Here is a 23,343-nt window from a genome sequence, read left to right as displayed (position 1 = left end):
GGTAGTTCGGCACTTGATGTCGAATTAAAGAAGCCAAAATAAATTTCCTTTGTAATTGCTCTCGAACGAAATCGGGATCATTTTTCTTTTTAAATCTTAAATCTTCTCTAGGCTACCTGAATACAGCCGACAATTGAAAATTCTTATACTGCTGCCGTTTTTTTGCCATTTTATTAAATGTTTTGCTGTCATTTTTCTCACGACTCAGAGGTTTTCGAAATATTTTTAATTGCTCTCAAACGAAGTTTGTAGCAATTATATTAAACCTATGGTCTTTTCTGTGCGATTTTTCGCTTGACCGATTTTTCGTCTGAATCATTTGACTTTTCGTCCTCAAAAACAGGATAAACAGGTAGCGCTCGGAAGGCATTAAGTGGTCAAGCAGCTCTCATAGAGCCTTACGCCTTACTAATCTCTAACTATGCGATTCACCGAAACTGTTTTGAGGAGACAATTTCAAGGTGTGAAGGACGGTTCTTAGTCTTAAACGGTTGCCCCCCCCCCCCCCCGCTGTCACACACTCCCCCTCAGTCACCCCATCCCCCACCCCCCCGTCCACCCTCCTCCAACCCGGCGATTTGGACCCCCTCTCGTCTAGCTCTTCCCCAACACTAGCCCATCACTTAACCCACATCCTTTATCCCCCATCGCTTGACCCCTCCTCCGCGGCACTACGCTCAAACCCACCTGATGCATCACTAAGCCCAAGTTGGCTGATACCGAAGCCCACCGCTCGCCAGTCGTTTGGGAGCCATTCGCCCGACTTTAGGTGGTTATGTTTTGTACATGTTGGGCACAGTGACTTTCGGGAGGCTAATGATTAGGTCAGGTTTTAACCTTTGTTTCCGGAATGCGTCCATTCTTCAGTCATTTTGGTCACTCCAAAAAAAAACGAATCAGCGAATCTTGTTAAATTTTCTGAGCACGGTAACAAACGATACAAGAAGTTTTGCCGACTGCCATCAGGTACTACTTATTTGATTAGCTGGTTTCAGGCTTTTGTTTAAGATCTGTTCACACTTTTTCATGATTTTTGAATCTTTTCTATTTTAAAGTGAGAAAACGGTTTTTGAATGAAATTTCGCACTCGCAGCTTTTTTTGCGCATGCGGCAATTTGACCTTGATTTCAGCTTTGTTGGTTTCTTAGCGGATTTTTTTCTAAATAGTTTTTCCAATCCATTCATAGTCTATTCGGGTCTAATTTCTTGCTGGGTCATTAAGGTTTTTTTGAATTCTATAGCAGAACTTGCTCTGCTATGTTTCTTTAGTACGTTTCACTTGACTTTTGACTCCTGACGTACCGCTTTCACTGTTACAACTGAATGGATTTGAATTTTTTGCACATTGAATTACGCTGAATGAAACTGGATTAACTGATAAATTCCCTTTATTATGGCATAGGGCATTGGGTTGTCAGCATTCATTAGATTGATAGCTAGCTGGTTTTATTTCTAATCGTTATATCAGGTAATTTAAGCGTAGTTGTTTAATCGTCTAACATGTGAACTTTTTTGACGCCTGGGATAAAAGCTGCCAATTGGTATCTTTTTTAATAGGCACAAAGCAAGAGCATGAGCTATTTTTGACCTTCTCATGGTTATTTAATGACTTTTTTATGACACCTCCCTTTCAAAATGAATTTTCTTGACCCTAATTTCTTGACCTTATTTCCAAATTGAATGTGTGTTTCTCTAAGTGAAGGTTATTAGAGAGCAGCTAACAGAAGCAGCAGTATATATACGAACTATTGCTGCTTTTTTCTGACGATCTGTTACAATCACAATGGGCGTCAATGGTGTCTATTTTCCGGCAATTCGCCGTCTATGTTTATTAGCCGCCGCCAGTCTCTCAACGGCTATAATTTAGGCGTTCTGCTTTTTTAATTCCCTATCTTTTCGATCATTTTTTTTGTTCTACATAAGTCACGATTTTCACTTTTGACAAACCACTTTTAACCAAAAAAGCATAAAACCAGTCGTCAAGCCTCTACCCTTAAAATAAAACCCATTGCTGCTTTTTTCTGGCGATCTGTTACAATCACAAAGGGCGTCAATGGTGTCTATTTTCCGGCAATTCGCCGTCTATGTTTATTAGCCGCTGCCGGTCTCTCAACGGCTATAATTTAGGCGTTCTGCTTTTTTAATTCCCTATCTTTTCGATCATTTTTTTTGTTCTACATAAGTCACAATTTTCACTTTTGACTTGTGACTTAGCTCACTCCTGTTTCAACTGAATGGATTTGAATTTCTTTCACTCATTGAATTACGCAATGTTGTGAATGCGCTCAGTGTCAAAAGAGCAAAATTAAAAGAAACTGGATAAGCCGATAAAGCCCGTTTATTAATTCATTAGGTTATCAGAGATCATTGGAACCATTGCTAGCGGACATCGGTATTAAGATTAAAAGTATTCAGTATGGAAGCTGATTACGGATAGTGTTAGAATCTAACTGTAACTGAAACATAGAATAAGAAACTTTGAAACTTAGAAAAAGTCTTTTTTTTTTGTTTCAATCCTGATGTGCGTCTAGCGAGTCAACGGCGGCTATTTTCCGGCAATTTGCCGGCTATGTTTAGATTTTTTCCAGCTAGTAGAACTCGAAATAATTACAAAATCGGACAAAAAAGCACGTGCCGGATTAACGGGGTATTATTTTTTAATGATTGCATAACGAAGCGCTTATTGTTGACATGATGGTGTTTTTTGTCATGAAAATCTAATTTTTATCCTTGTTAACTTCAGAACAAAAATTGTTTTGGGTAGTCTACAGGAAACAAAATAACATTTTTCAAAAAATTCTCGTTTCTTTTCACTTTCCAAATTGGTTTGAAGTCGATTTTTTTAAGTATCTCAACAGTCGGGGGACAGAACATTTTTCAAACCTCTTTGGAGAAAAAATTGTGGGATTGTTCTCGGCTAGCAGAAATCAACGGACAACTGCCAACTTTTGCCTATGTGATCGCTTAAGATTGCTTACACCCGTGTTTTAAAACTGAAAAGCAGCTGAGCAAATTAGCTCTTAATTCGAAACAAGGAGGCTCGGTAATGTGCGTTTGACATAATGTTCCGACCCCGCTCATCCACGTTTCGATTTAATTGTCGACCAAATGAGGAAGAGATAGAAATTCACACATCGTTCATCAAACAACTAAGTGAAAACAATAATGCTTCATTAGAGGGCCATTAATGAGATTACTGGTCAAGACAAACATGAAAATCAAATAATAGCAAACATTAATTACGACCAAAACTTGAATCTTTATTCGTGCTGCTGCAACATTTATTCGTGGAGATTATTAATTATCTTCAGTTTGGCTTTTTGCAACGCCAATTGGGCAAACCCATTGGTGTGATAATGTGGCAGGGAAACAAAAAAACTTATCCAAAAATCGCCATTATGAAGAGGCGTAGTACCAAAGCCAAGAAACCATTAGTTGAAAAAAACCACTCTGAAAAATGGATCCTGGTTCAATAAAAAAGGATGCGAACTGTCGTTGCAGACACAAAGCTACCAAATTGAGATACAAAGCTGAAATATCCGTTGATCTTTATAAAACAAATATTTACAGAAATTCAAACAAACTATTAACTCTCAACTTAAAACAAAAACAGATTAACTTGAAACTGCTCGGGGAGCCAGTTATGCTTGTTAATAGTGATATTGAATCATAAGACAAAAAAACGAATACGGACAGAACTTAAAATTTCACAAACAATTTATTGAGACTACAGTGTTGTAGTCATTAAAACTATAAGACTTCCAAAACCAAAACTTTGAATTGACAAAAAATGTTTGAATTTTATGCTAGTCTCATTTGGGTCTGTTTTCTATAGTGTCCTTGTGAAAAGGCAACAAAAAGAACCACAAATAGTGAAAAGTACCGGAAACTCATGAAATTGTTATGAGAACACATTTCTAAAGCTCTCTGGACATTAGTAAACGCATAATAACGGGAAAATTAATTTTTGGAGCTGCTGAAAATTGGTGAGCCCTGGCAATAATATGACTAATTTAATTGTTGACGACAATTGGAGAAAATTTTTATTGGAAAGCAATTAAAACCGTTAGCTATAAACTGAAATCAGTAAATGGATTCATTTGAACTCATAGAAGCTATTGAGGCCTTTGATGGAAACGAATATTTCGTTCGACAACAAAAGAACATTTAGAGTCAAAAACAAAAAAATCGAGGTAACGGTTTTGCAGTAGTTCAAACTATGGCTATTCATTGAAATCGTTAAAAATGTTCTTTTGCGCGTTCTTTCGTTGCTAAGTGGAGTTCTCCTTATTGTGATAATTTAAAAAGGGAACAAATAATTACCTCAAATATTGTCAATTATGCAAAAATTCGAAATCTTATGAAATTTCGAAAGAAAGCCAAAAAACCATTCGCTGAATATAAAACCACTAAAAATCTTTGTGCTTTACTTGAAATAAAGTTTGCTCGGAGACTTCAATTTTTTGCTGCCGTTTCTTCGAAACAATTATATTCAGTCTTAAGACGCATTAGATAACAACTGAAAGCATTTTATGGATTCACTTATAGCTCTTAGAGGAACCCAATTGGATCTGTGTTTAATAAGACGAAGGCAGGAGGCTGCAACATCAATGTCAAAGGCAAAACAAAAATCAGTAAAATATTACGAAATCAAATAGTCAAAAGCCTTAAAAACTACGAGTTCATTTGGCCTCATTTTGTTGTATATAAGATCTGTTTTTAACTGGCCCCTTATATAAAGTTATTCTTGTCAGTAATTAAGATAAAAACAGAAAATTTCAAAAATTATTTTGAAAAAGACCGCACTTTAATATAATCTGAATGTTTATTGATTGTAGGAATGAAAAATTAGTCCAAACCTAGCACTGATTTGGTTGCGCGTCGTACAAAAAAAATAATTTTTCTGTATGTTTGCAAAACAGATCAATTGGCAAATGTAAAATTGCAAAAAACCAAAAATGATGCATTTTGTATAATTATTGAGTTAATTTTTGTCAATAAAGCCGGCAAAATTTTAATTCCATTAGACTCCCTTAGGAAGCGAGAGATTGTGACAGCAGATGTTAGATCTCTTCTTCAGGTAATTTTAAGCTATTTAAACAAGTGGGATACAAAATCGTATTTTGAGCCATTTTTGATTTTAAAAATTATCAAACTCGAAATTGGCGATAGTATTAACCAAAAAAGCATAAAACCAGTCGTCAAGCCTCTACACTTAAAATAAAACCAATTGCTGCTTTTTTCTGGCGATCTTTTACAATCACAAAGGGCGTGAATGGTGTCTATTTTCCGGCAATTCGCCGTCTATGTTTATTAGCCGCTGCCGGTCTCTCAACGGCTATAATTTAGGCGTTCTGCTTTTTTAATTCCCTATCTTTTCGATCATTTTTTTTGTTCTACATAAGTCACGATTTTGACTTGTGACTTAGCTCACTCCTGTTTCAACTGAATGGATTTGAATTTCTTTCACTCATTGAATTACGCAATGTTGTGAATGCGCTCAGTGTCAAAAGAGCAAAATTAAAAGAAACTGGATAAACCGATAAAGCCCGTTTATTAATTCATTAGGTTATCAGAGATCATTGGAACCATTGCTAGCGGACATCGGTATTAAGATTCAGTAGTATTCAGTATGGAAGCTGATTACGGATAGTGTTAGAATCTAACTGTAACTGAAACATAGAATAAGAAACTTTGAAACTTAGAAGAAGTCTTTTTTTTGTTTCAATCCTGATGTGCGTCTAGCGAGTCAACGGCGGCTATTTTCCGGCAATTTGCCGGCTATGTTTAGATTTTTTCCAGCTAGTAGAACTCGAAATAATTACAAAATTGGACAAAAAAGCACGTGCCGGATTAACGGGGTATTATTTTTTAATGATTGCTTAACGAAGCGCTTATTGGTGACATGATGGTGTTTTTTGTCATGAAAATCTAATTTTTATCCTTGTTAAACTTCAGAACAAAAATTGTTTTGGGTAGTCTACAGGAAACAAAATAACATTTTTCAAAATTTCCTCGTTTCTTTCCACTTCTTTCCAAATCTTACAGCCGTGTTTTAAAACTGGAAAGCAGCTGAGCAAATTAGCACTTAATTCGAAACAAGGAGGCTCGGTAATGTGCGTTTGACATAATGTTCCGACCCCGCTCATCCACGTTTTGATTTAATTGTCGACCAAATGAGGAAGAGATAGAAATTCACATATCGTTCAACAAACAACTAAGTGAAAACAATAATGCTTGATTAGAGGGCCGATGAATTTCGCCATTAATGAGATTACTGGTCAAGACAAACATGAAAATCAAATAATAGCAAACATTAATTACGACCAAAACTTGAATCTTTATTCGTGCTGCTGCAACATTTATTCGTGGAGATTATTAATTATCTTCAGTTTGGCTTTTTTCAACGCCAATTGGGCAAACCCATTGGTGTGATAATGTGGCAAGGAAACAAAAAAACTTATCCAAAAATCGCCATTATGAAAAGGCGTAGTACCAAAGCCAAGAAACCATTAATTGAAAAAAACCACTCTGAAAAATGGATCCTGGTTCAATAAAAAAGGATGCGAACTGTCGTTGCAGACACAAAGCTACCAAATTGAGATACAAACTTGAAATATCCGTTGATCTTTATAAAACAAATATTTACAGAAATTCAAACAAACTATTAACTCTCAACTTAAAACAAAAACAGATTAACTTGCAACTGCTCGGGGAGCCAGTTATGCTTGTTAATAGTGATATTGAATCATAAGACAAAAAAACGAATACGGACAGAACTTAAAATTTCACAAACAATTTATTGAGACTACAGTGTTGTAGTCATTAAAACTATAAGACTTCCAAAACCAAAAATTTGAATTGACAAAAAAATGTTTGAATTTTATGCTTGTCTCATTTGGGTCTGTTTTCTATAGTGTCCTTGTGAAAAGGCAACAAAAAGAACCACAAATAGTGAAAAGTACCGGAAACTCATGAAATTGTTATGAGAACACATTTCTAAAGCTCTCTGGACATTAGTAAAAGCATAATAACGGCAAAATTAATTTTTGGAGCTGCTGAAAATTGGTGAGCCCTGTATATAATATGACTAATTTAATTGTTGACGACAATTGGAGAAAATTTTTTCTGGAAAGCAATTAAAACCGTTAGCTATAAACTGAAATCAGTAAATGGATTCATTTGAACTCATAGAAGCTATTAAGGCCTTTGATGGAAACGAATATTTCGTTCGACAACAAAAGAACATTTAGAGTCAAAAACAAAAAAATCGAGGTAACGGTTTTGCAGTAGTTCAAACTATGGCTATTCATTGAAATCGTTAAATGTTCTTTTGCGCGTTCTTTCGATGCTAAGTGGAGTTTTCCTTATTGTGATAATTTAAAAAGGGAACAAATAATTACCTCAAATATTGTCAATTATGCAAAAATCACAAATCTTATGAAATTTCGAAAGAAAGCCAAAAAACCATTCGCTGAATATAAAACCACTAAAAATCTTTGTGCTTTACTTGAAATAAAGTTTGCTCGGAGACTTCAATTTTTTGCTGCCGTTTCTTCGAAACAATTATATTCAGTCTTAAGACGCATTAGATAACAACTGAAATCATTTTATGGATTCACTTATAGCTCTTAGAGGAACCCAATTGGATCTGTGTTTAATAAGACGAAGGCAGGAGGCTGCAACATCAATTACAAATAAAGGCAAAACAAAAATCAGTAAAATATTACGAAATCAAATAGTCAAAAGCCTTAAAAACTACGAGTTCATTTGGACTCATTTTGTTGTATATAAGATCTGTTTTTAACTGACCCCTCATTTAAAGTTATTCTTGTCAGTAATTAAGATAAAAACAGAAAATTTCAAAAATTATTTTGAAAAAGACCGCACTTTAATATAATCTGAATATTTATTGATTGTAGGAATGAAAAATTATTCCAAACCTAGCACTGATTTGGTTGCGCGTCGTACAAAAAACCATTTTTCCGTATGTTTGCAAAACAGATCAATTGGCAAATGAAAAATTGCAAAAAACCAAAAATGATGCATTTTGTATAATTATTGAGTTAATTTTTTCAATAAATCCGGCAAAATTTTAATTCCATTAGACTCCCATAGGAAGCGAGAGATTGTGACAGCAGATGTTAGATCTCTACTTGCGGTATTTTTAAATTATTTGAACAATTGGGATACAAAATCGTATTTTGAGCCATTTTTGATTTTAAAAATTATCAAACTCGAAATTGGCGATAGTATTAACCGAAAAAGCATAAAACCAGTCGTCAAGCCTCTACACTTAAAATAAAACCAATTGCTGCTTTTTTCTGGCGATCTGTTACAAAGGGCGTGAATGGTGTCTATTTTCCGGCAATTCGCCGTCTATGTTTATTAGCCGCTGCCGGTCTCTCAACGGCTATAATTTAGGCGTTATGCTTTTTTAATTCCCTATCTTTTCGATCATTTTTTTTGTTCTACATAAGTCACGATTTTCACTTTTGACTTGTGACTTAGCTCACTCCTGTTTCAACTGAATGGATTTGAATTTCTTTCACTCATTGAATTACGCAATGTTGTGAATGCGCTCAGTGTCAAAAGAGCAAAATTAAAAGAAACTGGATAAACCGATAAAGCCCGTTTATTAATTCATTGGGTTATCAGAGATCATTGGAACCATTGCTAGCGGACATCGGTATTAAGATTAAAAGTATTCAGTATGGAAGCTGATTACGGATAGTGTTAGAATCTAACTGTAACTGAAACATAGAATAAGAAACTTTGAAACTTAGAAGAAGTCTCTTTTTGTTTCAATCCTGATGTGCGTCTAGCGAGTCAACGGCGGCTATTTTCCGGCAATTTGCCGGCTATGTTTAGATTTTTTCCAGCTAGTAGAACTCGAAATAATTACAAAATTGGACAAAAAAGCACGTGCCGGATTAACGGGGTATTATTTTTTAATGATTGCTTAACGAAGCGCTTATTGGTGACATGATGGTGTTTTTTGTCATGAAAATCTAGTTTTTATCCTTGTTAAACTTCAGAACAAAAATTGTTTTGGGTAGTCTACAGGAAACAAAATAACATTTTTCAAAATTTCCTCGTTTCTTTCCACTTCTTTCCAAATCTTACAGCCGTGTTTTAAAACTGGAAAGCAGCTGAGCAAATTAGCACTTAATTCGAAACAAGGAGGCTCGGTAATGTGCGTTTGACATAATGTTCCGACCCCGCTCATCCACGTTTTGATTTAATTGTCGACCAAATGAGGAAGAGATAGAAATTCACATATCGTTCAACAAACAACTAAGTGAAAACAATAATGCTTGATTAGAGGGCCGATGAATTTCGCCATTAATGAGATTACTGGTCAAGACAAACATGAAAATCAAATAATAGCAAACATTAATTACGACCAAAACTTGAATCTTTATTCGTGCTGCTGCAACATTTATTCGTGGAGATTATTAATTATCTTCAGTTTGGCTTTTTTCAACGCCAATTGGGCAAACCCATTGGTGTGATAATGTGGCAGGGAAACAAAAAAACTTATCCAAAAATCGCCATTATGAAGAGGCGTAGTACCAAAGCCAAGAAACCATTAGTTGAAAAAAACCACTCTGAAAAATGGATCCTGGTTCAATAAAAAAGGATGCGAACTGTCGTTGCAGACACAAAGCTACCAAATTGAGATACAAAGCTGAAATATCCGTTGATCTTTATAAAACAAATATTTACAGAAATTCAAACAAACTATTAACTCTCAACTTAAAACAAAAACAGATTAACTTGAAACTGCTCGGGGAGCCAGTTATGCTTGTTAATAGTGATATTGAATCATAAGACAAAAAAACGAATACGGACAGAACTTAAAATTTCACAAACAATTTATTGAGACTACAGTGTTGTAGTCATTAAAACTATAAGACTTCCAAAACCAAAACTTTGAATTGACAAAAAATGTTTGAATTTTATGCTAGTCTCATTTGGGTCTGTTTTCTATAGTGTCCTTGTGAAAAGGCAACAAAAAGAACCACAAATAGTGAAAAGTACCGGAAACTCATGAAATTGTTATGAGAACACATTTCTAAAGCTCTCTGGACATTAGTAAAAGCATAATAACGGCAAAATTAATTTTTGGAGCTGCTGAAAATTGGTGAGCCCTGTATATAATATGACTAATTTAATTGTTGACGACAATTGGAGAAAATTTTTATTGGAAAGCAATTAAAACCGTTAGCTATAAACTGAAATCAGTAAATGGATTCATTTGAACGCATAGAAGCTATTAAGGCCTTTGATGGAAACGAATATTTCGTTCGACAACAAAAGAACATTTAGAGTCAAAAACAAAAAAATCGAGGTAACGGTTTTGCAGTAGTTCAAACTTTGGCTATTCATTGAAATCGTTAAAAATGTTCTTTTGCGCGTTCTTTCGATGCTAAGTGGAGTTCTCCTTATTGTGATAATTTAAAAAGGGAACAAATAATTACCTCAAATATTGTCAATTATGCAAAAATCTCAAATCTTATGAAATTTCGAAAGAAAGCCAAAAAACCATTCGCTGAATATAAAACCACTAAAAATCTTTGTGCTTTACTTGAAATAAAGTTTGCTCGGAGACTTCAATTTTTTGCTGCCGTTTCTTCGAAACAATTATATTCAGTCTTAAGACGCATTAGATAACAACTGAAAGCATTTTATGGATTCACTTATAGCTCTTAGAGGAACCCAATTGGATCTGTGTTTAATAAGACGAAGGCAGGAGGCTGCAACATCAATGTCAAATAAAGGCAAAACAAAAATCAGTAAAATATTACGAAATCAAATAGTCAAATCCTTAAAAACTACGAGTTCATTTGGCCTCATTTTGTTGTATGTAAGATCTGTTTTTAACTGGCCCCTTATATAAAGTTATTCTTGTCAGTAATTAAGATAAAAACAGAAAATTTCAAAAATTATTTTGAAAAAGACCGCACTTTAATATAATCTGAATGTTTATTGATTGTAGGAATGAAAAATTAGTCCAAACCTAGCACTGATTTGGTTGCGCGTCGTACAAAAAAAATAATTTTTCTGTATGTTTGCAAAACAGATCAATTGGCAAATGTAAAATTGCAAAAAACCAAAAATGATGCATTTTGTATAATTATTGAGTTAATTTTTGTCAATAAAGCCGGCAAAATTTTAATTCCATTAGACTCCCATAGGAAGCGAGAGATTGTGACAGCAGATGTTAGATCTCTTCTTCAGGTAATTTTAAACTATTTAAACAAGTGGGATACAAAATCGTATTTTAAGCCATTTTTGATTTTAAAAATTATCGAAATCGGCGATAGTATTAACCAAAAAAGCATAAAACCAGTCGTCAAGTCTCTACCCTTAAAATAAAACCAATAACATTGGCGTTCAAAATTTTGATAAATTTTAGGAAAATTGACGAAATTTTGGTCAAAACTACGCAAAATGTGAATAAAAACAACGGTTTTTCGTCTACTAATCACAAAATTGTAATCATCGATAACTCCCTGTAAAAAACAAAAATAAAAAAATCATTTTAATTCCATATTCTAGGCTGTACAGGCTTTCTAATACCAGTCTCAATTCTCTACGATGAATATATCTATCGGCCAAAATTGACTGAACAAACCCATTTGAGTATATAGTTCCTCCCCCCACAAGTGGGTCCGAACAATAATGGGGCTGCAATCATGGTAAATTTTTATTTCCACTTGAAACAACATTCCTCAAACCCGGATAATTTATTCTTTCGAGTCATAGACACAAACTGGTCTAGAACAAAATTGTGGTAGTATTATGCGTCAATCGACTATTTCCCTGATTTGCGTAATTTCTCGCCAAATATTTGCTATGCCATTCTGTTCAAATATTTTATGACACGAAGTTCGGGACCAACATATTTTGAAAATAATTTTGGCAAAAATGGGCGTCGCAGTATTAGTACAGATTTAACCAAAAAAAAACTATATGATCCGAATTGAACAAATTTGATCCCCTCCATGGTTGATATCTTTTTGAAACATTACAGCAAATCATTGCTTAACTTCAAAGTAATTTTCTTAAACGTTTATTATAGCTGCGAAGCTGTAAGCTGAGCGAAGCTATATTGCGGTGCTCTTGGTTTTTTTACAATTCAAAGAATTTGAATTGTATTGGGGCGCTCTCTTTTTTTTTTTAAGATCTGTTCACACATTTTCATCATTTTTGAAGTCAAATTGGAGTGGTGATTTTGGTCACGCCGAAATGGAGCGAAAAAGCGAGTGGTTTTGCGGCGTGAATTTTTTTCGCTCTAATTTTAAAGTAGAGTGAGAAAACGGTGTTTGAACAAAAATTCAGTTTCTCGGTAGTGGTTTTTTGTTCACATGCGGCAATTTCACTCCAATTTTTTCTGTTTTTTCGATTTTTTGGATCGGATTTTTTTCTAACTAGTTTTCCCAATCCATTCACAGCCCATTCTGGACCTAGTTTTTTGTTAGAATCAAAATTACATATCTCACTGGTGGTTTTTTGTTCTCCCTAGCAGCATTTTGAAATTGATTTTCTGTTTTTTTTTGTTTTTTTTTTCATCTGATTTTTAGAAATGGTTTTCCCAATTCACTCATTGTCCGTTCTAGGTCTAGTTGTTTGTTAAGTCAATGAAAATTCTTTGAATTGTACGTCAGGACTTGTCCTGCTATGTTTTTTTGTTTCGTCGTCTGACGCTCTTTTTTCGTTTTACATTTGTTCACACAGCAAAGCTGAAAAAGTCAAATTTTCTGAATGACTTCTTCCTCTCACTAACGGCATTTGCGCGCGTGACGTCATTTCTTACTCGCTTTAGCAAAAGTTTTAAGGATATTTGCGTGATTAGATTTTGATCATACATCATACGTGACTTGCCTCACTCAATAAAATGACTTTTGCACTTTAAAAACTTAAGTTTAGTTTGAATTTGTTTAAGGTCAAAGGAACTCATTTGTGCAGTTAAGGTCCCTAATAAGAGGCTTCTGCGGAATGAATTTTAACAAGCTTTATTAATTTATCGCTGAATGTTTTTTACTTAGTTTTTTGAGCGGCGTCGATTTTTTTTCAATTTAGATCTGTATCTGTTTCTATCTCTATTATATGGCACGCAGGTCTATTCTTTCGCAGCTATTCCGGCAATCTGCCGGCTATGTTTGTTCTAGTTTTAATTTCTCTCGAACGAAGGTTGAGCAATTGTAAACATCTCTTTTGTGCGCTTTTTTTCTCGGATTTCGTCAGCTTTTTCGACGTCTCCTTTTTTAGTGATCTAAGTTGTTCGCTTTCTGAAATAAAGTTTGTTGTTAATATAAATATGATTATGAGCGAAAAGAAATCGCCGTTTTAGGTTGTTTGTAAAGATGTTAGACTGGCATCCTGGTGGTCAGGGATTCGAACCCCTGTGAGATCGGCGTTTTTGTCTACCCATAAAACGTTTCTTAAGCTATTAATTTTGTCCCGCCTGTCGTTCGAGAGCAACTCATCCGACGCTAGTCGGTTTTGTTCTCAAAAACTGTTTTGACATGTGATTATTTTGAAAGATACCCTCATATAGAATTAACAGTTTTCAGGATGTTTCTGCATACAAATAAAAGCTGATGTGCTAACTCTTCAAATATTGCTAATGGAAATTTTTTCCCTTTTTCTATTGCGTTTTTTTCCGATGCAAATAAGCAGTTTTCTTACTCTGTCAACGAAAATATGGAAATAGTTATTTGCTCAAAAATGGGCATTTCTGTTTGTGAGCTAACAGAATGAGAAAAAGTTAGATTTGCGAAAAAATGATTTTGTAATTTTTCAAGAAAAACGGTGAACCGTTCCCTCCGGTGGTAATCGCAGTTGCTGATAACTTGGCTATTATCAAAATTTCTAGTGCATTGTAAAGACTGAAATGTTTAAAGTTTAATGTATTTTGCTGTGCACAATATATTCAGCCTCGTGTTATGGGCTCAGCCAGCTATGTTTTGCTGATCTGTATTATGTGTTGAAATACTCGTTTATTCATAAGTTGATGTAAATTTTTGCATACGTTAGTTCATGTAATTGCGATAAGTAAGCTAAGGATAGACGGTAAAGAACTCTGTAGTTCTCATCTTAGATATGCTTGGCAAATGTTCTTCGCAAGTCAATGCCATTTATAGGAAAGACGAATAATTTTGTGGCGATATTTAACTGCCCTTTAAACTGCCAACAGTACTGTTTGATCGGCGATGATGTGTGGCTTTTCAGTGAACTGCTTCTTTGTTCACTATGTCTATTGTTGTATTACAGATGCCCAAAATAGATTGATGTTCATCGGATGATCTCTGTGTGTCTTAACTCTGACGTTTCTAGCAATGATTGTTTGTTAAACAAAGCGAGGCCCTAATTGCTATCTTTTGATCACTGCAGTTGAGATTGCTTTATGTCGTCTAGTCCTAACATTCGTCTTTTGACTTAAATCATGCTCAGTAGAAAAGGTGACTTCTTCATTGCAAGCAGAATTGGCAAAAATAGATCAGACTATGTTTAACTAAAACTCATTTTCAACTGAACTTCTAAGTTGTATTAGATAAGAATTATGTTCAACAGAAAATAAACAATAATTAACTGTTATAGACTGAAAATAATTGAATTCCCACTTTAAGGAGCACCTCATAGCAGGAAAATCAGACATGGACTACTTTATTTGCTATCAGAGGTTTGCGGTAATATATGGTTTGATCTTGGCTTTTCATTCTAATTTTTGGTCAGCATTTCTAGTTCGTTAGCTGGTCACTACTAATTTTGTTTCTGTTTTTTTTCGCTCTGGAATTCTTTGCACTCCGTGGTGAACATTTAAATTCGATTCAGATTAATTTGTCTCTAACATGAGAGGCAATTTGCTAACATTAGATCAATGTTAGATTCAGAAAAAAAACATGAAATGTCTTGTTATTTAGTCTCACTCATTGATATGACATAGGTTTTTTTTAAGCTAACATTAATCTAATGTTAACAAATTGTCTCTAATAATAGAGTGAAATTGTTCTGAATTGACTTCGAAAGTTGATGACCCAGTGCAAAGCTCACCAAAACAAAACAAAAACCAAATTATTAGTTAACACACTGGCGGGTTATGTATGATCGAATTATGTATCTTTTTAGTGGGTTGTGTATGAGCGAATTCTACATTGGTCTTTGTCTGTTTGAATCATTAGATTTTGGAATAGCCAACCGTTTCTCTGAAAAAAATAGTTTAAACATGCAATCGCTACTAATTGTCTGAAGAACACCGGATATTATGGGCTGCGTTCGTCATAGCAACACTTAGGCTAATTAGCAGTAAAAGGTTCAAGTGTCGAGCCGTCAAACCGGCCAATGCTATTGAGCCTAAGCTGTTCTTGTCATTTCTAGCAAACAGGCCCCCTACATTGAGCGTTGTTTGTTCACGCAAGAGAGAAACCTTCGTGTTCCTTTCTTTTCTGACTTGTAATGTGAAATTGAGTAATGAGAAATACAGACTATGAAGAGTAAATTAAGTGAACCTAATTGTTGGACTGTGATTTGAAACTGAGCGGCCCTTTCTTCTGTTCAAACAGTTGTTTGAAGCCTATTATGATGTGATTGTTCCTCAAGAATATAACAGAGCATGATGTAGAATGCGCATATCATGCTCTGTTATATTAAAACGATTCCATTGCAACGTTCACTGAGATTGTTGCTCTTTTTTCTATTGTCTTTCTCGTTTTGAGATTTTCTTGTGCCTGAATATCTGAATTCTTAAGTGCTCTCAAGCGAAGTTTGTAGGGCGTATTTTGTGACCAGTACCGCTTGGATTTTTGTTTGTTTAATTGCTCTCAAAAAAAGGTAGCAATCATTAGTCCTTTCGTCTTTTTTGCAATATTTCGCTCGACCAATTTTTCCAATTACCCTTTTGACTTATCGTTCTCGAAAACGGGATAAACAGGTTACGCCTAGAAGGCATTAATTTGCTTACTAGTCTCTAAGTATGCCATTGATCAAAACTGCTATGGAGACATAAATCTTGGCGTAAGGGGCAGTTCTTATAATTTGACCCCCCTTCACCCCTCCCCACGTCAGACCCCTCACCCCATCTCCACCCCTGCACGTCGTTCCACTCATAACTCAGTGAGAAAAGCAAATATACCATACTGTTGGTTTTTGATGGCTCAAGTTTTGAGATGTGTTTTGGAAATTTTGTAATTCTATTCTAAGTTTTCGCACTTGAAATTTGTAATAATTTTTTGGATCCTGCTGAGTTTCGAGTTTTTTGCCTGGGCATTTTTTTATATACCCGTCAATTTTTTGCTCACTTCTGTTACCCAGTGAGGCTTGCATCCCTTAGTTTAAGCTAGCTACAACAAAAGGTATCGCCACGACAGTTTTTCGAGATCAATTCGACTGACGTTAGCGATCTAATTTTATTTGTTTTGAGCAGCTTTTGACATGAACTGCGCCATTGTCAAAATCATTACTTAAATCAAAACTTTTGAGACATCATATCTCTCGGAGCTCGAGCCAAATGATTTGAGACCATTAGTGTACGAAATAGTATCTACATATGGCCTCTCAACGACATTATTGTGGTGCTCTCCTTTTTACAATTCAAAGTATTGGATTGTTATGGGTCGTTGTCTTTTTTAAGATCTTCACACGTTTTGATTTTTGAAATCAAATTGGAGTGGTGATTTTGTTCACACCGAAACATGAAGTGGAGCGAAAAAGCGAGTGGTTTTGCGGCGCTTTTTTCACTTGAAGTTTAAAGTAAAGTGACAAAACGTTGTTCGAACAAAAATTTGCTTTCTCGATTTTCTATTCACATGCAGCAATTTGACTTGATTTTTACTTTTCTTCATTAATAGCCGCGAAGCGATAGCTGATGCTATTATTGGCCTTCTCTTGGTGACGTCACAACCATTTTAAATCGGCTTTTTGTTCATTCGTTCATGGAATTTCAACTGAATTGCGTGCTTGACAACATGTTTCACTCCTAGTGGAGCTTTTTTTGTTCATTCGCGTGATTAAATTTTTGGTCACTCGTGACTTACCTCACTCTAAAAATGACCTCCTCACTCTGAAATCGACTTTTCTTTGCTATATTTCAAAAAATAAGGTCAAATGCGTGCTTGTCACTATAATTGAAGGTTATTTAAGAGCAGCTAATAGAAACAGCAATAAATTATACAGATTTTCAATCAAAATTTAACATCTCAGCCCTTAGACCAAAAAAGAAACCTATTCTTTCATTAAGGGCTGAGATGTTAAATTTTGATTAAGAATCTGTATAACTTATTGCTGTTTCTATTAGCTGCTCTTAAACAACCTTCAATTAGAGTGACAAACACTCATTTGATCTTATCTTTTCTTACCTTCTTTTTGAGACTACAGATCTATGAAGCTATTGCGGCTAGTTTCTGGCATTTTGCCAGCTATGTTTTTCGTTGCATGTTCTAAGTTGTTTTCCCATTCCATTCGTTGTCCGCCGTCAGCCTCTCAACGGCTATCATTTTGGTGCTCTCCTTTTTTGCAATCCAAGAATTGCATTGTATTGGTGCTCTCTTTAAGATGTTTTCACACTTTTTTTCATCAGTTTGTGCTTTCAAACCGGGTGATGACGCTCCTAGGAAAGGTGTAATTCAAGGTTAAAAGTTTTTTTTTTAGTTTTTGAGACCAAAATGTTGCAATTTTTCGCGGTTTTTCGTCATTTTTCGAATTTTGTTGGAGCAGTCTAAAATTGAGGTTTGTGAAAGGTGATAGAATGTCTTTTGCTGGACATTATTGTTTTTTTGACCGAGCTATTTGTTGTGCTAATCCAAACATAAAAACGCAAATTTATACTAATTTTTACAATTTTAATTTGAAAATTATTTTGATTCGCCAGCTTTAGGGCCATGGACTCTCCTCTAGGGTTTGATAATAGGTTACTGCATAGATTTTAGTGGTAATGGATTTCAACATTTTAACATCACTAATCTGAGCAATTTTTTGATAAAACTTTTAAAATTTTTTAAACATCTCTCAGTATTTAAGTTTTTTCAGCCCCAGGATCCAGGAAACCTCCTCTGGGGTTTGAGAATAGTAATTACTGATAACTTTTTAATTGTTTTGAATGTTTTTCAAATAATATCACAAATTTTACCAATTTTGCAAAACTTGCAATTTTGCAAAAAGTTTTTTTGAATATTATTGTCTTTTTAGGTTTCTCCAGACACAAGGGACAAGGAATCTCCTCTAGCGTTTACTAATAGGCTATTGCATAATTTCTGGTAGCAAATAATTAGATTTCAATTTTTTAGTATTTGAATTATAGCATTTATTTGAGTTTTAGCAGTTATTTTTTATAAACCTTGCAATTTCTTTGTTTTTTTTTGTTTTTTCGAGTTTTTCCTACACCATGGGCCCAGGAACCTCCTTTTGATAATAAGTTACTGCATTTCTTCTAGAGATAATGGATTGATTATCATTATTCTAATAACACGAGTTTTAACAATTTTTTGATAAAATTAAAATTTTCAAATTTTCTGAAAATTGTTTTGTTCCAAGTTAATCGATCTTTATGAGCAAATGAAACTTTTTAAGGCTTAGAAAAGGGATACTGAATAGTCTCTGGAGACAATGAAATTGTTCTCAAGATATTATTAATATCGCGATTTTTAGCAAGATACTATTAAAATTTGCTGTTGGTTTTCCATTTTTTTGACATTTGTTATTTTCTGAGCTTAACGATCTTTACCGGCCAACAAAAATTTTTTAAGTCGTGCCGATGGGTTAGCTGACAGAACTGTTTTTCGTTTTTCACAAGTCACGATTCTCACGTTTGACCGGTGACTTATTTGCTCAGTGTTTCAACTGAATCGATTTAAAATTCTTTCATTGAATTATGCAATGTAATGAATTTGGGCAATGTTGACAAGATATTATTAATATCGCGAATTTTAGCAAGATACTATTAAAATTTGCTATTGGTTTTCCATTTTTTTGACATTTGTTATTTTCTGAGCTTAACGATCTTTACCGGCCAACAAAAATTTTTTAAGTCGTGCCGATGGGTTAGCTGACAGAACTGTTTTTCGTTTTTCACAAGTCACGATTCTCACGTTTGACCGGTGACTTATTTGCTCACTGTTTCAACTGAATCGATTTAAAATTCTTTCATTGAATTATGCAATGTAATGAATTTGGGCAATGTCAAAAGAGCAAAATCAAAAGAAACGGGATAAACATATACAGCCTCGTAATTAAGTCATATTGAATTAGGTTATCAAAGTTCTTTAGAGCGATTGCTAGCTGGCATTAGTATTTAGATTAATAGCGTTCATTTTAGAAGCTTAGTTGAGTGTAATTTTGCACACCGAAATAGAACACTTGACACTTTGAAATTTCCGTGAATTTTTATCTCATTTTTCTGTTTCAATCCCAATGTGCGTCAACGGTGATTATTTTCAGGCAATTCGCCGGCTATGTTTGCTGCGTCCAACTAGCAGTTAATGTTAGCAGTTATTTCGAAAATCGAGCTTTCTAATTTCGAGTAAATTAGCGATTCAGTTGCTTTAGAAGAGCAACAAGGAGGCTCGGTAATGTGCGATTGCACATAAGGTTCCGACCCCCTCATCCACAATTTTGGCACAATTGTCTACCAAATGAGGATCAGATAGAAAAACCCATAATTTTTTTCGGGAATCCCAAAAAACCCAAGTGGTGTTTTCAAAAAAATAGTGTATGAGCGAAAAGATAAGAATTCAGTGGAGTAAAATTGATGCACTAGATTGATGAGATATGCAAATATTAAGAAAGCGAGTTGAGACGAACAGCAAAATCAAACAACAACAAACATTACATCAAAAAATTATGTAAATTTAAAAAACAACTTGAAAACGAAGCCAACATACCGTCAGATAAAACTGAAACTAAACAAAGTATTTTATAAATCAGCAGAAAAGATATGGGAACAGTCCATAAAAAGGTTAGGTAACAATAAGGCAAAGAACAAACACAAAAAATTTATTTTTTTTTTCAAAACAATTGACTTCAAAGTAATGAAAGCCATTAGAAATCAAGTAAAATATACCAAAGGTTTACGATTACCAATGCTTCTATAGAAAGGCATTAAGACCTGTCCTTAATCATTTTTTTGCGGCTAATAAGAACAACAAAAAGACAACAATCAAAAATTCAATTAAAATTTTCCAGAAAACTGTCAAAGCTGTAAAGCTATATTTTGGCCCTAAAAGTATGTTCAATTGCGCCTTCTTAAAACTTCGATAAAGTAGTATGTGGCCTTTCTTTAATGAGACTAGGTAGCAAGTAGACAAAAAAGAAAAAAAGGCAAATTTAAATATAACATTTATTTTTTTAACAAAATTACTTCCAAAGTCATGAAAGCCATTCATTACAAAATGAAATAATTAATTAGGATCGTTTATTCGTCCAAAGGAAGCCTTTGAGACCTGCAATTATCCAGAATATGTCTTGCGTCGACAAAAAGAAAGTCAAATATGACAAAAATCAAATCAACTTACTTTTTTTTGTGAAAAACTGTGTCAAAGCCAGTAAGGTCACAACGAATTCTTTTAAAAAACTATTCTGACACCAATCTTTTATGACACATTCCGTTGACACCAATAATGTCATATTTGACCTGTAATTAACGAGACTAGGGAACATAATGACAATAAAAAGAACAAAATTGCTAAAAAGAAAATTTCTTTGGAAAACAATTGTTTTCAAAGTCATGAAAGCCATCAGCTATCTACGAATATCAGAATTTCAGCTCTTATTTTTCTATCAAAAGTCAATATAACCTCTCATTATACAGGAAATTTGATACGACTAAAACGATAAAGACAAATTTAAAAAATTCAGTTAAATTCTTCATTAAAGAAGTGTCCAAGCCGTTAAAACGATAATCTATATTTTTCGGGAATTTAATATGTTCAATTTTGCCTTATTTTTAACGGCAATAATGTGATATGAGAACTGTCAATAATGTGATAATGTGACAAAACTAGTAAACGTGAGAAACTGGCAAATATCAAAAACTAAAAAAAATCTGAAATCAAATCTGGTATCAAAGATAAAAATTCTGTGCTGACACTAAGTTACAAGTTGACTAAATTAAGAAAAAAATTGAGGAAAAGTTTATTAAGCCATTATTTTTTTTTTGAAATTCAATTGTTTTTAGAAGTCAAAACCACCATAAGCTTTCAATTAAAAAACTAAATGCATTAGCTTGGAGCTTCTTAGGAAGCCATTTAGACCTATTGCTCCTGAGCTTTGATTGGATATATTCTGTTCTTTACTTAATATAGAAGAGATCATTTTCTTTAAAAAAATTCTGACTGATTACAATCCGAATTGTTTTTAGATTCTAACAGTTCAAGGTTCATTCAAAATTAGCCCTGCTAATGATTATCGTCCATTAGACACTTAATTTTTCGAATTTTATTGAATTAGATAGTTTGTTAGTTAAAAAAGTCAAAAAATAAATTCTGCGTTTTTGATAATCAACGATTAAAGTTAGCAAAAAACGGCAAAGTTTTAATTACAGAGCACTCTCAACAGAAGTTGAAGTAGAATTAGCTCCCTTTTGAGTCTAAAAAAAGATTGTATTAGTGTTGTTTGGGAGTGTACTTCCGGCAAATTTAATCAAAGTGGACTAAAGAAGATTATTTCGTTCTGTTTTTGAAAAAGGCTGAACTTTGAAATTTTTAGCCCAAATTTTTGACACAAAAATTAAATCAAAATAATCAACAATAATTTTTCGTCTTTAAGAATAAAATGAACAGCACTATTCTTAAAAATTTTAACAAATTTTTGCAAAATTGGCGAAAATTTAGGCAAAAATTCCGGAAAATGTGAAAAACAACGGAATTCACTCTACTTTTCACTGAAGTTTAAACCTTGATAACTCCATGTAAAAAAACGAATATAAAAAATCTTTAATTCCGTATTCTACGCTGGACGAGCTTTCTAATGATGCCAGTCTCAACTCTCTACGATGAATATATCGATCGGTGAAAATTGTCTGAACAAAAAACCCATTTGAGTATATAGTTCCCCCCCCTCAAGAGGTGCGGAACAATAAAAATTCGCTGTTTTCAGAACAAAGTTTTCTGAGCAGTTAATCGAGCCCTGTCGAGTTTCCAGATTGTTTTTACTTGACCTCTTTAAATTTTACTATTTTTTATTGCTCTTGAACGGAGTTCATAGACATTATTTTAAACGTGTGTGTCTTTTTTTATGTAATTTTTCCGCTTGACAATTTTGCGCTTTTCTTCTAGAACATTCTGATTTTTTCACGCTTTCGTTCATCATTTTTGAGTGATCTCTATTGCTCTCACTCCGAAGTAAAGCTTGTTGCTAATATAAATTGGTTGCAGCACAGCAAGAATAAGGTTCTGAAGGTGCAGTTGAAAGTGATTGGGGTCACGGTTAGGGAGGTCGATGCGCGGACGGGAAAGGTTTTTTGCACCCATAAAGAAAAATTGATCTAGGCTACAGCCCCTAAATTAACAGCTACAGCCTCGCCTGTCGTTCAAGAGCAATTCTTCCGACATTTGTCGGTTTATGTTTAACTTTCACGATGTGGTGTGCTATTTCGAGTTTTTTTGTATTACGAGATGCGGGCGCTATCTCCTCATATTACGCATACATCAAAAAGATAGATCATTAGTCTTACTACGTGAATTTGTCGAACCATAAAAACTGTGTATGCTATGCATTTTTGCGTCTGTGAATTATATGGTGAACTGTGTTTAGGACTGGTGGAGTGCGAAGTGCTCTCTTGTGTGCAATATGGATGCTGTCGGTGGATTTGGAGCAGACTAAGTCCTGCAATGTTCCATCTGTAATTCACCGATTGCTAGAACAGAGGTCCACCATATTCCCCTGCTGCTCCGCAAACAACACCGATATTGTTAGTTCAATTGGTGGTAACAATACTAGTGCTAGTACTACCGCCACCGCTGCAAATGCTATACGTTCATTACATAAAAGGGTCATGTAGTTAAATATTTTAAATATCGAGAAGGGTAGCCCATATCGAGAAACTTCAGATCTGATCTCTAAAATAAGTGGGCAGAAAACTTGCACGTACTGGTTTTACATTTTTTAAGCAACGTGCTATATAACAACAGGTAATTTTCAGTTGTGAGTAAAAAAATTGGCCGGAACTCGACAGAATAGATACGATATGTCGAATTGCTGAAAACGAAATCGGAAATGTTAAATTTTGATTTTAAAATCCGTTTACATATCCGTTTCGCTTTAATAGTTTTTACTAATCGTAATAAAACAAGAAATATTGTTTACAATGTTTAATGTTTTTGTTGCAGGACTGTTTCAAATTCG

At 34.3% G+C, this 23,343-nt stretch overlaps 1 protein-coding gene across 1 annotated transcript in view; it reads left to right on the top strand.

The window, feature by feature from the left end:
- The window catches only part of LOC142338038 (uncharacterized), a gene marked incomplete at its 3' end in the record, with an annotated part of 108,968 nt that extends 85,629 nt beyond the window's left edge, over positions 1–23,339 (top strand). The window contains exons 26-27 of the mRNA XM_075387671.1: positions 22,753–22,909; positions 23,328–23,339. Coding sequence (XP_075243786.1) covers positions 22,753–22,909; positions 23,328–23,339 — 169 coding nt within the window. The remainder of the gene's footprint in view (positions 1–22,752; positions 22,910–23,327) is intronic.
- Between the last annotated feature and the right edge of the window lie 4 nt (positions 23,340–23,343).

Source organism: Convolutriloba macropyga, chromosome 4, assembly GCF_964194025.1.
Source record: "Convolutriloba macropyga chromosome 4, txConMacr16.3, whole genome shotgun sequence".
NCBI classification, from domain to species: Eukaryota; Metazoa; Xenacoelomorpha; order Acoela; family Convolutidae; genus Convolutriloba; species Convolutriloba macropyga.
Note: the sequence above shows the minus strand (reverse complement) of the source record. Positions and strands in the feature narration are given on the sequence as shown.